This window comes from Ochotona curzoniae, unplaced genomic scaffold (assembly GCF_017591425.1).
Source record: "Ochotona curzoniae isolate NIBS_2020 unplaced genomic scaffold, NIBS_Ocur_1.0 contig_1014, whole genome shotgun sequence".
Lineage (NCBI taxonomy): Eukaryota > Metazoa > Chordata > Mammalia > Lagomorpha > Ochotonidae > Ochotona > Ochotona curzoniae.
The window spans coordinates 20,147,071-20,160,566 of record NW_024464920.1 but is presented as its reverse complement, the minus strand read 5'-3'; the positions used below and the strand labels follow the sequence as shown (position 1 = coordinate 20,160,566).

The 13,496-nt window shown below is 41.4% G+C and overlaps 1 protein-coding gene across 1 annotated transcript in view; it reads left to right on the top strand.

Annotated features, from left to right (window-relative positions):
- Window positions 1-1,050: 1,050 nt before the first annotated feature.
- Window positions 1,051-13,496, top strand: part of ACSS3 (acyl-CoA synthetase short chain family member 3) — a 154,235-nt gene continuing 141,789 nt past the window's right edge. The window contains exon 1 of the mRNA XM_040989908.1: window positions 1,051-1,364. Within this exon, the coding sequence (XP_040845842.1) occupies window positions 1,051-1,364 (314 nt within the window). The remainder of the gene's footprint in view (window positions 1,365-13,496) is intronic.

The window sequence follows — 13,496 nt, the reverse complement described above, 5'->3', positions numbered from 1 at the left end:
TGCTAGGTTTTTATTTTAATTTTCCTGGTTATTTTTTCTTTAAATCATTCCATTTCTGCTTACCTCTAATTTGCTTTTACTTTTAAACATCTGTATTGTCTCTAACTCACGCATCACCCAGAATCATGATCAAGTTTACAAAGTTTTCATCACTCCCAAGAAAGATGCTCGTAATCATGTATTGTTTTGTTTTCAGAAACAAAGGAAAATTCAGATACTCCAGAGAGGCAAACTGCAGAGAAAAAAAAAAAACTCATTCTGTCTGCCCTGGGTCTCTAAATCCTGTGGGGCGTTAGGTGCGCAGGTGAGGCCCCTTCCTCTTCATGACTTTCCCCTGTGGCCTGTCCAGCAGCCCCAGGCTCTAGCCCGCTAGTTTGGCCCAACCTCCTCCCACTCCTCCTACCCGCTCAGCTGTTAGGAAATCCTGGAGTAATCTTTGCCTTGGAGCCATTTTTGTTTGTTTGTTTTTACCATCAAGGACCGGGCTGCGCTTCACAGATAAATAAACAAATAAACAAAAATAGCAATTCGGGGCCCTAGCTGAAAGACAGTGCTCAGGGTGGCTCGTTTCCACTTTAGGCCGAAGGCGATGCCGTCGGCAACCATGATTTCGCCAGAGGAGCCGCGCGCACCGGCTGCCAATTTGGAAACTGCTTGGAAACAGGTGGGGGTCCTCTGGTCTCCTCCCAAGAGTGCTTGGGTAGAGGAAGTCGGGAGGCCCTTTATCCGAGGGAGGGCAATTTTTCGGCACGGCCGCAGCCCGAAGAGGTTGGATTTCTCTCAGTGGCGCCACTCACCTCCCTCCATGACGCCCCGGCTTTCCCACCCAGCCTGTTGCTCTCCCGGTGACTCCAGGTCAGATTTTCCTGGCGACTCAAAGTGTGACTTCCAAACTTCTGGGCAGCGGGCACATCACAGAATTTCTGCCCCCGCCCCCTTCGCCGGCTCCCTCGGGGCCGGGTCCATCCCTTTGCGCCCCAGTCGTCGCGGAACTAGCGAACGCCAGTGCCGGCCGAGGGTAGCGCAGCCTGCGGGGTGGGGACGCCGCTCATGAAGCCGTCGTGGTTGCAGTGTCGCAAAGTCACCGGCGCCGGGGGACTCGGGGCACCCCTGCCCGGGTCCACTCCGGTCCGGGGTGCCGCTGGCGCGGCCCGCAGGGCGTACGTGGCCCCGGGCGCCTGGAGCGCACTCGGGGCCCGGGGCTGTCGCGCGCTGTCGTCGGGCGGGGGTGGAGAGTACAAGACCCACTTTGCGGCGTCGGTGGCCGACCCGGAGAGGTTCTGGGGCAAGGCTGCGGAGCAGATTAGCTGGTACAAGCCCTGGACCAAGACGCTGGAGAACAGATATCCGCCTTCCACCAGCTGGTGAGTACCTTCTCCCCCATCTGCCCCAGACCCCCATGACCTCCGTCACTTGATGGGGTGCCCCGCCTCCACCCGCCCGGGACTTGGGATTCGATTTGTGCCGTACTAGAAGAAATTGAAGTTGGGGGACGTTTCGTTTCAGCTTCTCAGGGCGTGCCCATGAGGTCTTCTCATTAGAGGCTTGGTTGACTATGGTGTTCTAGGTTTTTATTAACAGCTTTCACCTGTGTGACCAGACTCTGCTGCGCGCTCAGGGTGTTGAGAGGAGTAACACTAGGGCCCCTCCTGGGAAAACAAAGTGGAGCCCTTGGATAAAGCAGCCAGTTACTGCTAGATAGTAAAACGCTGTGGAGAGCAGAGGAAAGATTTCCACACATCCCCCTACCCCAACCCCCAAGTAGGTTTTGGAAGGATGGGTGTATATCTCCCAAGTGGACAAGAGCCTGGGTATCAAAGTCCAGAAGGCACAAAGCAGCTTGGAAATGTGACTGGCACTATGGGTCCATGTAACTGTCCAGGCTAGAATGGTAGACGAAAGGACTGGTGTCTCTGGGATTAGGTCGGGGTGGGATGTACCTAACTGCCCAAGTAGCTTGGAAGCTTGGGCTGCGTCTGTAGACCTGCCGTGTTTGTGACAGTGCAGAGGGAGAGCCTGAAAGGATGCAGAGATGGACTGGGTGGTTTTAGAAATCATGGTGGCCATGAGGTTTTTGTTCAGTTTTGCTCGTTTGCCTTTCAAATAAATAAACAGATCCTAAACAGCTACAGAGAGCAGGCGAGTTGGAGAGAGAGCGCCCATCTGCTGGTTCACTCCTCAAATGGCGACCCATGGAAGCCATGAACCAAAATCTCCAGTGGGGTGGACTCTTGCTTGGGTAGCAGGGACCCAAGCACTGGGGCTCTCACGCCGCTTTTCCAAGTGTGTCAACAGAAGCTGGATAAAGAGTGTTCATATGCAGACAGCTGCTTAACCCACCCTGCACTGAAGGCTGGCCTCCTAGAGCTGAATTTCTTGACATGCAGTTACAAGTGCTTCTAAGATTATCTTTGTATCACAATTAACTACCGTGCACCGTAGTACTAGCAGGACGAGGGTGAGACAGTTTGTGGGAAATATTGAGTGCACCTCTTGGGCTCCCAGCCCCTAAAGGTGTTCTTGCTCACCCATGTGGAACTGTGAGGGAACAATATTTCCTTTCACCAAGGAGGTGAAGGGAATGGCACGGTCTGGTTTGTGTTTGACAACTATTTGCTTGGTCAGCGTAGGGAACCCAGAATGCAATTGGCCCTCACTGTGTCCCAGTGTCCTCACATTTATTTTGGGTGAGGGATAACATGGTATTCCAGTTCGATTTAAGCACATTGCCTGTATTTCACATTTTTTTTCCCCATAAAATTTGATTGAGCCTCTCTTCTGTGTCAGTGAATCATGCACTAGGTCTAAGTCAAGTAGTCCACACTTTCTGGGAATTGTGGACATTATGAGCATGCACTCTGGGGTCATACCGCTTTGGTTGGAATTCAGCCTCTCACAGGGACTGGGCTGTGCGTTCACACGCAAGTTACCTCATTCTGTGTGCTTCAGTTTCTTCAGAGCAGATACGGTAATACTTGGATGATTAACCCAGGAAAGAATTGAACTCACTCATGTATAGAGTGGATGCTGTAAATATTAGGGATACAACAGTGATGGTTGTACTCTGTCATTTTAGGAGCAAGAAACTGTTACTGTCACCCAGATCAAAACAGGTTATTGCTTTCCCAAGAGCCTAGGCTCCCTTTCCTTGTTCTCAATGCTTTGTGTACACATATGTGTCATAAAATATAATGCCATGATTATTTTGTGGGGCCATCCCTACCATAAAATATGTGTGCAGAGAATTCAGTTAAGAAGCCACTGGGATACTCCAAGTGCAAATCAGTGAGGGCCAGCCCAAAGGCAGTGGCAAGGAAAAGTGGAAGGGGTTCAAAATGCTCCATGAAGGCTCAGGTAATACAGAGAAAGCTGGAGTTGAAGTGCCCAGCAAAAAAGATGCTTAAGACCTGAAGACTTCTAACCACTTAGTGCTCTTTTTTATTTTTTTTCCCCAGACTTATTCTTTTCAAATGTTGAGTTAGGAAGACACAGATTTTCCATACGCTGGTTCACTCTCAGTGTCTGGAGCTGGGCTGATCTGAAACCAGGAACTTCCTTTGGGTCTCTCCTTTGGGTTCAGGGGGGTCAAGGATTAAAGCCATCCTCTCCTGCCAGAAGCTGGGAGCTGGATTGGAAATGGAGGTACCATGACATGAGCCAGTGACCATGTGGGATGCCAAAGCCCCAGGGGAGGCTTAGCCTGCTATGTCACAGCTCTGGCTTCTTGGTTTTCCTTCTAAGGCCTTGCCTGCTTATCTAAGGATTTTAAAGTTGTGTGCTGAAAATGTCATCAGTATTTTTGTGAAAGGGTTATTGCATTAAGAAAATACCCTCTATTGATCACCAACATTTGAAAATACTGTAACTGAATTAACAATTTATACTCTTGCAATCATATAAAACACCTGCTTTATATGAGGGCAAGACGATAGCAGTTCATAGTGATAGGATTTTGAGCCTGTTTTTGTTATTTGAGGTGACTTAATCCTACTAAGAATTTTGGTTGCAGAGCAGGATTGTGGAGGGAGGTAGAAGTAGGAAGCCCATGGTAAACTTTATTTAGCAAATGGTTTACATTTGAATAAATTACTATGTTAGACACCTAATTGCAGAAGCTTCTGATTAATTTTTATCTACAAAGGGAAACTTAATGAGGTAAAAGGAATGTTCTTATTTTTATGTTTTAATCTTTATTTCAAGTGTAGGGCAGAGCTGGTATTTGGGTTATTAAAATTACAGCATGAAGTTATTAATAATAGAATACTTTGGCTTATTGGTTTTGTTACTATATGTGTGTGTTTGGTGATAGGCGTTTTCAGACACAACATGGTGTGAATGAGTCTTGCTGAATTTCCTGGGAGCTGGAATCTTGAAGATGTCAGGGGCAAGTTTGTGAGTAGAGTAAGAAGGCGTTGTTCCACAGCTAGTTGTTCCCTTCTAGATGGAGTTGCGTTTGTGTGGTTAACAGTCCCTGATGCTCTTCGACTTCCCAGAGGCCAGTGAGGTTCTTGTTTGCTGTCAGGGCATCTCTCTTATGAAAGTGAACTTCTCTCAGAATCCAAAAAGTTCTAGCGCATATATTGTTAGTATTCAGTGTCATAAACTACCTAGTAGTTTACACATTTAATGGAATGAACAAGAAATCTCTTCTATAGAAGAGATCTTGCATTGTGGTGCATTGCTTTATAAAATACTCCATGAAGATTTCCAGTGCTGTAATCTGAGATCTACAGAAGACAAATCCCAGTTATACGCAGGTGCGTTCATGCTGTGACGAATCGCTTCTCACAACTGGGTGATCACTGCGTGTGGTTGACATTTAGGACCTGATGCATCTCTTTTATAGGAACTTCAGTGGAGAGTTGGAATTGAGGGTGAAGCTTTTAGACATCGTGGTAACTTATTTATGTGGAACAGCAAAGTAGATATTTTCTGCTGGATTAGAGAAGCTGTTACCTACCCAAGAAGGAAATGCAGCTCCCACTCGCCAAAGGATTAGGCAATTCAGTCTCCCATTTTATTTTTCAGTTGCCTCGTTGGGTCATCAATTTATCTTTGTCTATGGCAACATTGAAATCCACTTTTATTTTGTTTTTATTAAAACAACATTCAGTGTAAGATTCTCACATACCAGTTGATTTAGGATTTAATGTTAGCATTGCCAGTGACTCTAACAGGAGAGGAAAGGATTGCAGGTAAGGTTATTAGAAAGTGAGTTAAGCTTGATTAACACTTCTGCAGTGGAAATTTCATGTTTGACAATATGCAAATTCTCACTAGCTAGGAGATTAAGCTTTCTTAGTCCTGGCCAAGTCTTAAAATGTTCTGTAAGAATTAGAGAATATTAATCATTTATTCATTCTTTATATGGTGCAGGGAAAATATTGAAAGTGAAGGAACTCCACATACAGTGGTGAGGATGACATGTATTGAATAAATGACCACCAAATTACCTGGAGTTATAGTAACTGAAGAGATTACAGGGCAATTTTTATTTAGACTGAATATACAAGGGATGTTAAGGAAATGAATTTTAATCCAAGATCAGCACGAGTGGGGCTTTGACACGTGAGAAGTGGTAGAAGCATTCCAAGCAAACAAAACAACATGTGCCAAGTGCAGGAGGGCTGGCATGCTAAGTTCTAGAAAAAGAAGAGTTAGGAGTTTAGGCTCTTAAGAAATATAAGGAAATTATCAAGACACAGAAGGAGACAGCCACATTGTGAAAGGTCCTGTCAGTCAGGTTAAGGAATTTTAAACTTTTGCCCGTAACACCTGTGACACAATGAATGACCCAAACCTGAATATCCTATTTCTTCTGGCCGGAACAATACAGGCTTGTGTTGCAGCCCAGTTAACGACTAACTTTGAGAAACCTTCAGTATCTTGGTTTTCTAAGGCTTAAGGAGGGTTAGGGGGACTGTGAAATGCCTAGGACTGCCCCTGGAACAGGGCACTTAGCGTTTGAAGAAGGTATTCTCATAAGCTAGTATGGACCAAAAGTTTGGGGAAATGGTAACATTTGAACAGAATCTTCCAGTTGGATATAGAAAAAAAAATTAAGTTGGATATAGAAAGAAGGAAAGGTGTTACCGAATGAGAACCACAGAGCAAAATCAGAGGAAGAAAGGAGTCAAACAGCCTTGGAGGATTCTCAAAGTAGACCAGTTGGTGTATGGTGGTCGCTGCTGGTCTTCACCTGGCTGTCAACTTTCAGGTAGACTTTATCTGACCCACATGCACTTTCTGTGTTTGTTTGCTGTTTAATTAGTTGTCTGCATTTCCACATGGGAGGTCTCTTCTGACGTCCAAACTCCCCTTAATAATTCAGCTTTTAAACAACTCTTGGAAAAACAAAAAGATTGTGTCAGCAGCGATGGGTTAATATTCTTGCATGGTTGGAACTAAGCAGTTGTTAACCCTTTAAATGGTGTTAATAATTGCCCCCACCACTACTGTGTTAAGCTGTGTGCCTGTTCCAGCCATTAGCTCTTTGATTTGCAAAGCCTGTGAAGGCAGTGATGATCCATGGCAGCGTTTTTATTAGGCATAATGTCATAAAAGTCTTAGAGGAGAACACATCTGACACTTTTTTAGGAAATTTGGGGAAAAATTTTTGGCAAGCTTACAGTAACACTAGCTTAAAATGACATGTCTAATGGGTTGGGGGACTAGAAGGAAGAATTTTTAGTGAACCAGATTAAATTAGACCTAATGATTGAGTGGGGAAGAAAGAAGTTACCATTACTGCAAAAATTTGAGTCAAATATCCAAGTGGAGGAAATCATGGGGAATGGACGATAATAGTTAGAAAATTGGGGGAGAGCTTGATGTGGAGCTTCAGATCTTGAGTATATAATGAGATAAGGTGATATTTAAAGCTCAGTGAATGCTGAAGGCATACAGTGTGAATGCCAAGGGCAGAGTAAAATACAAAGGGGTAAATGTTGGTGGAAGTAGAAGAAAGAAAAAATATCTGTGGGAGTGGGTTAGACTTGTGTAACACATGGAGGTGATTGAATCCAGTATACGTTTTTTTTCATCTCTTCTTTCCCCCTCTCTTACAGAAACCTGTTTAAAGGCAAACATACAAATAAAGGGGATTTTGCTTATTCTAAACCTATTGCATAACAGGACTCTTTGTTTTTGCCAAGTTGGAATTTGGGTGGTTTCTTTCCCTTTAGGGACTACAAGTTCTTGGAAGAAACAAGAGAACAGTCTGAAACATGGACTCAAGAGTGGCTCAGCAGGTCTGTGAGCTCTTGTTACAGACCACAATGGGTCAAGCAAGCCACATATCTGAATTTTTGTCATTCTAACAGGGAAGATATAAGCTGGCACTGGAAACAAGAATTAAATACAATAGAGCTATAACTGGAATGTAACACTGAGAATATGGCAGTGGAAACTAGATCTAAAAATAGGGAGAACTAGTGTTTGGTGAGAATATTCAGACCCATAAACTCAATGATGGAGTTTGGATGTGTTTGTCTTTAGAACTCTAAAGGCTGCAGTGATGGTGTCATAGGCCACAGGGGGGGCACTGAAGCCAGTCTGCACATGAGGCCACACACCTAGCTAGAAGAGGGTGAGCTGGAGTGCTGGTAATGACTCCGATGTCAGAGTGTTGCCCCTCCCGTAACTAGCCAGCTGCATGAGAAGCCCACTGCAAAATCTTGCATTGTTTCAAGTGTATTTTAGACTAAGAAACAGTTCTAAATTAAAGGAGACTAAAGAGTTTTAGTGGGTAATTCTGAATTACATGTATATGTGTGTGTGGTGTGTATATATATTTTTTCTGCAATGTGAATGGAGTTTGAAGATTAGATGGCAGCAGTGTGTCCATGTTATTTTTCTGAGTTTGAGGATTATATAATTCATTACAATTGTATTAAATTTATTATTGCTTAATTCTGTTTCTCTGTAAGGATTCCCATATTTGTAGTCATTATACACCCAGTTTTCTTTTTTTTTTTCTTTTAAATTGGAAAGTCAGATATGCAGAGAGGAAGAGAGGGGCCCAGCATGGTGGCCTAGTGGCATAAGTTCTCACTTGGAATGTGCCTGGATCCCATATGGGTGCCTGTTCTAATCCCAATGGCTTCACTTTCTATTTAGCTCACTGCTTGAGACCTGGGAAAGCAGCCGAGGACGGCCCAAAACCTTCAGGCTCTGCAACTGTGTGGGAGACCCAAAAGAAGTTCCTTGCTCCTGGCTTCAGATTGACTCAGCTCCCACCATTGAAGTCACTTGGGGAATGAATCATTGGAGGGAAGATCTTCCTCTCTCTTTCCTCCTCTCTGTGTATCTGACTTTCCAATAAAAATAAACAAACAAAACAGAGGAAGAGAGACAGAGAGAAAGATCTTTGGTCTGCTGATTCACTCCCCAGGCAGCCGCAATGGCTGGATCTGAGCCATTTTGAAGCCAGAATCTCAGAGCCTCTTCTGGGTCTCCCACATGGGTGCAGGGTCCCAAGGCTTTAGGACATCCTCGACTGCTTTACCAGGCCACAAACAGGGAGCTGACTGGGAAGCAGGGTGCTGGGATTAGAACTGGTGCCCATATGGGATCCCAGCATGTTCCAGCAAGGACTTTAGCTGTTAGGCTATCGTGCTGGGCCCTCATACGCAGTTATTTTGGTGTTCCTAGGTATTATCTGTAAAAAAAGCCCAGAGGAAATTCTTCTATATGAAATTTTGTTTGGCATTAAAAAAAATCAGAAATATATAATTTAAAGTCTATGTCTTCCTACTGAATTTTGCTAGAACGCTGAATTTTGACAAATGCTCAACTACATTAACTGCTTTTGGAAATTCAGTGTGCTTTTTAAATATTGTTAAGAAGATGTCAACATTATATCCATTAGTTTTTTTAACTTCAAAGTTTTTTATTTGAATGCTGAACAGTGAGACATAGATGGAGGTTGGGAGGGGGAGAGCGCGAAGTAAGTGGGAGAGATGGGAAGAAAGATGTAAATGCAGAGATGGAGACCTCCAGGCCTCTAGTTGGCTACCACACTGTCTGTAACAGCTGGAACCGCGCTGAGGCCTGAGCTGGGAACCAAGAACTCAACCCAAGTCTTGCTTTCTCCAATTGACATAGTTTTATGTGTAGCATGATGTTTTGAAGTGTATGTATATATATACACACTGTAGAGCAACTATTACAGACACCTGTGCTCCTGTTACTGTTTTTGTGATGGAAACACAACATCTATTCTCTTAGCATTTTTCAAGAATGTAAAAATATTGATCTTAAGAGTTTAATTCTAGTTTGAAAGCAATACATTCATGTGGAAACAACAACCTCTTTTGACAAACTCTCAAGAAGTGAGCTTGCTCATATACAGCAGGTATATATAAAATGATAAATGATCACTATTGTATTGAATATCAAAAATTTAGGTGTGTGGTCAGTATGAAAAATCATCTGTTAAAAAATAAGGTCCCTCAAAATAACCTTATCAAGAAAGTGGTTTTAAGCGACGGGTTCTAATTTATATTCTGAAGGTCATTGGTTGAGTGCTGTGCTGTATCTAATTTTCTCAACTTGTCATGCTGCTGAAGCTTCAGAACAGAACCGAGTAAGCTACAGGAATGCTGCAATTACATGAGGATGGATTGCCTGATACATGGCACAATCAACGCACAATGGAAATTCAATCAGTTCTGACCAGATTTACTACCAGATGGTCGGGGGAAACCCAAGCACTTAGCACCTCCTGGAGGGCAGCTCACATTCCTTTGTTCATGCTGTACAGTGTAAGCTGATTAAAAGCATTTTTTTCCATGGTTGAAGTTACCTGCTTTAGGGAATGTTTCCATGTTAAGTCATATGGAGAAACTGTATGAACAGGATCTTTGTTTTCCATTGTGGTGTGATATCTGCTAATGTAGAAGGCTAATGAATCTTTGTGGTAATAGGAGGTAATGACTTCTGTGAATTAGTTTTAAGATGTATATGTAAATGTGAACTTTAATATATGGATAGCAAACTGAGTATATTAAAGGTATGAATTGTTATTTTTGTGGCATGTGGCTGATACATGAGGCAATTGTGTAAGAAATGCTATTCTTAAAACATCCAAGAAAATACAGTGGATGAATTTTGAGTTTCAAAGTTTACAGTTGAATGTATGAGGACAGCTAAAATCAAAGCCCTGACATACTTAGAGAGGGATTCAACTTAACTCTGCCCTTTGGGGAATAGTGGAAAATACTAATTTAAAAAATTGTACCAAGTAGGAATAACACAACTAGAGACCGTATGCTTTTAATTTGAAAACTAGCAATTAAGATATCCTAAGTCTTAAGACTAAATGTATATTAAATACAAGAAATTTGTTTATATTATATGAATTTAAAATGCTGTAAAATTGAATAAATAACAGTCAGCAAGTATAATCTTTCAAACCATTTCTAAGTAAATCCACAAATTAAGTGAAAAATACTTGAGAAAGATGGGGAGGAATAATGCTCAGAATGTGTTGTGGACCTGACCAGTGTATATATTTATTGAAAGAAATCAGTTGATAAAATGATGAGTAGCTAAAGGAATATAAAATTAGTAGATAAAAATTTGAATAGCTAACAGAATATAAAAACAGTGTTACCGACTTTGTCAAAGAAGTTTTAAGTTAATAAATGCTTGGATTCTTAGAATAGTCTTTTACACAATCTTTCTCCACAAATTCTTATTTTACTAAGTCTTCCATTGAGTATCAATTGAGTTAAGTACTACTGTTTTTTTTTTTTTTTTAGTTAAGTACTATTCTAAGCCACATGTTTTCTGACTGCCTTCCTCCACTCTATTTAAACAGGAACAAATGTCTGATACCCTAATTTTGTGAGTAGATGGGGTGGGGACAGTAAGGTTCAGTTGGTGGAGAAAGTAAACTTTGTTCTCCCATAATATGGGAAAATGACACATTCAGACTGGGATGGATGTCACTGGTCTATGAACCTTCTGTTAGCTAGAGCACGCCGGAGAATTGGACTTCTCTATATACGCATGAGTATGTGATTAGTTTTAGCTAATCCAATAGCAGGATAAGACTTGTCACTTGAGAGTGAAGCCTTTAGCTGTTACAGCTTTGTTTCATCCTTAGGATTCTCTAGTCTGCCATGGACATCGTGGAAACATGTCACATAGAAGCAGTTTTGAGTGGTAGACAAAAATGCATGAAGTGGCATAAATTAGAAATAAGCAAATTCCTGAGGTTTTGTGGCATGTGGCATAATCCAGGGTATGGTTAAGAGAAAAATAATAGCTTCATTGGACCTGGAATGATTAGCTGAGCTAATGTGCATAAATACCAGGTATATAGTAAAAACAGCCAATGTGTCCATTTTATGATTCAGGTAAAACAATGATTTAGTTTACTTAATGTTTATAATAACCTATGGTAAAGTCATATTTAATTCTCTCTAAAGGTATGGAAATAAATATTGTGAGATCTTATGAAATTTCTCTTAAATTTTAATGCTACTAAACAACAAATCTAAAATTGAGTTCAGTTTAAATTAGTAGCTTCTAAATAAAGTATATTACTTTTGTATAATAGCCTCAATTTTAGATCTTTTCTAATTCCTTCACTGAAACCTTTCAGCATTATTATGATGCATGGGAAGAATTAAAAAAATATATATATATACAGCTCTGAAATATTTGGTAAATATCCATATTAGATATGAACTAATAGATGGTCTTTGGACAAGTAAAATCTGCATATTTTATACATCAGTCCCAAAGGTGTGGAGAAGGAAGCTTTCAATTAGTTAGCAGCTACTTTGGAAATGTTTCCTAGACAGTAAGAGTATTTTTCTCCTTCTTAAAAATGCTCTGTTTTTTAGCTTAAGGAAAATTCATAATGACCACATTATTCATTGCTTGCAGTGTGCTTTAATGTTGTTTTTATGAGCATAGGGTGATAAATAGCCTAATTAAATCATCTAATTATAAAAATTGGAAAATTTTACTTCCTTCCCATCTGTCAGTTGAAGAAAATGTTAGGATTCATAACATGTGTATAGTTCTGGAATTTTTTTTACCTTATTTACTCTTCAATGTATATATGAATACAGTTCTTTTTTCTTATGTCATTGCACTCCAATCTCGATGGTCCTGCATTTCTTCTACACATGCATCAGGGCGACACACGGTGAGCAGACCTTGATAAATGACATATGTTAAGTGCAGAGACGAATTTCTTAGGAATTGCCTTGTACCAGATCTCTAATTGTAATAAGAACATCTAATTTTTCAGAATCCAATACAAGGTCAGTAAAACAGTCTTACTGATCTGTGCAATTCGATTGATAATGCTCCACTTGGAAGTAGTCACCTAAATATGTTCAGTGTATCCCTTGAAATTTTAGAGTTACTACTGTTTTATCTTCTTCGAGGAAGGGAGGGAGAGAGACAGAAAATCATTCCATTTTCTGTTAAATTCCCCAATGGAGCTGGAAGAGCTGGGCCAGGAGCCAGGAGCTCCTTTTGGGGCTCCCAAGTGGGGCCAGGAACCTAACCAGTTGAACCCCTATTTGCTACCCTCCTAAGACACTTTAGTGGGAAACTGAAGAAGTGGAGCAGCTAGGACTTGAACTAGCACCTAGAAATAGGATGTAGGCATCATCAGGGGAGCTTAACCCATCGTGCCACAAGGCCACCCAGTCCTTCAGTATTTCAAAAGTGAGCTAAAATAACACATTAACTATCTGGAGAGTGTATCATACATTGTGAAGGAAACTCACGTATAATTCCATCTCCAGCTTGTGACTGCTATCCATTTTTTGGATCAATTTCTTAATAGCTAATGCATTACATGCCCTAATGATGGCAACAAATTCACAACAGCAGTACTGATTATTGAGTGCTTGATCAGGCTTTATGCTAAGCAGATACATAAGCTTTGAATCCTTCCAACACACTTATGAATTAGGTGCAGTTTTAATTCGATTGTGTAACTGCATCTAAGAGGACAGATGAGATTCTTGCTCTAAGTTGCACAGATTCTGTTCAGAATCGCACTGTGGAGTCCAGTATCTGTGATGCATTTAACGCTACTCTCTAAACTTACATCTGTTTCACAGGACAGTTCAGATAACAGCCCTGAAAGGAAGTGAAATGATGAGCGCAATGTAGAATTCTCAACATTTTTAATCAGCTATTTCAATGTCCTTTACCTCCATTTGTTCACCATATTTCTGTGTGTTTTCCATTATCCACTGTGGTGGAAAAGACATGTAATTGTTCAGTGTTTTTCCTGGGTCCCCTTGCATGTATCTTCTTGATTCCATCTCATTTCAGTGTCTCTTAGAATTTCATCTTGATAGCTTTAGTAGCCTCCCACCCCTCTAGCCCTCAAAAACTATAGCAATCTTGTTTCTTTAAGTTAGTTTGGCAGAAAATCTTCAGTAATTATTTTCATTATGTCAGAATACATCCATCCAACCAGAACCCGGAATGACCCATGAAATCTCTCATACGTGGTT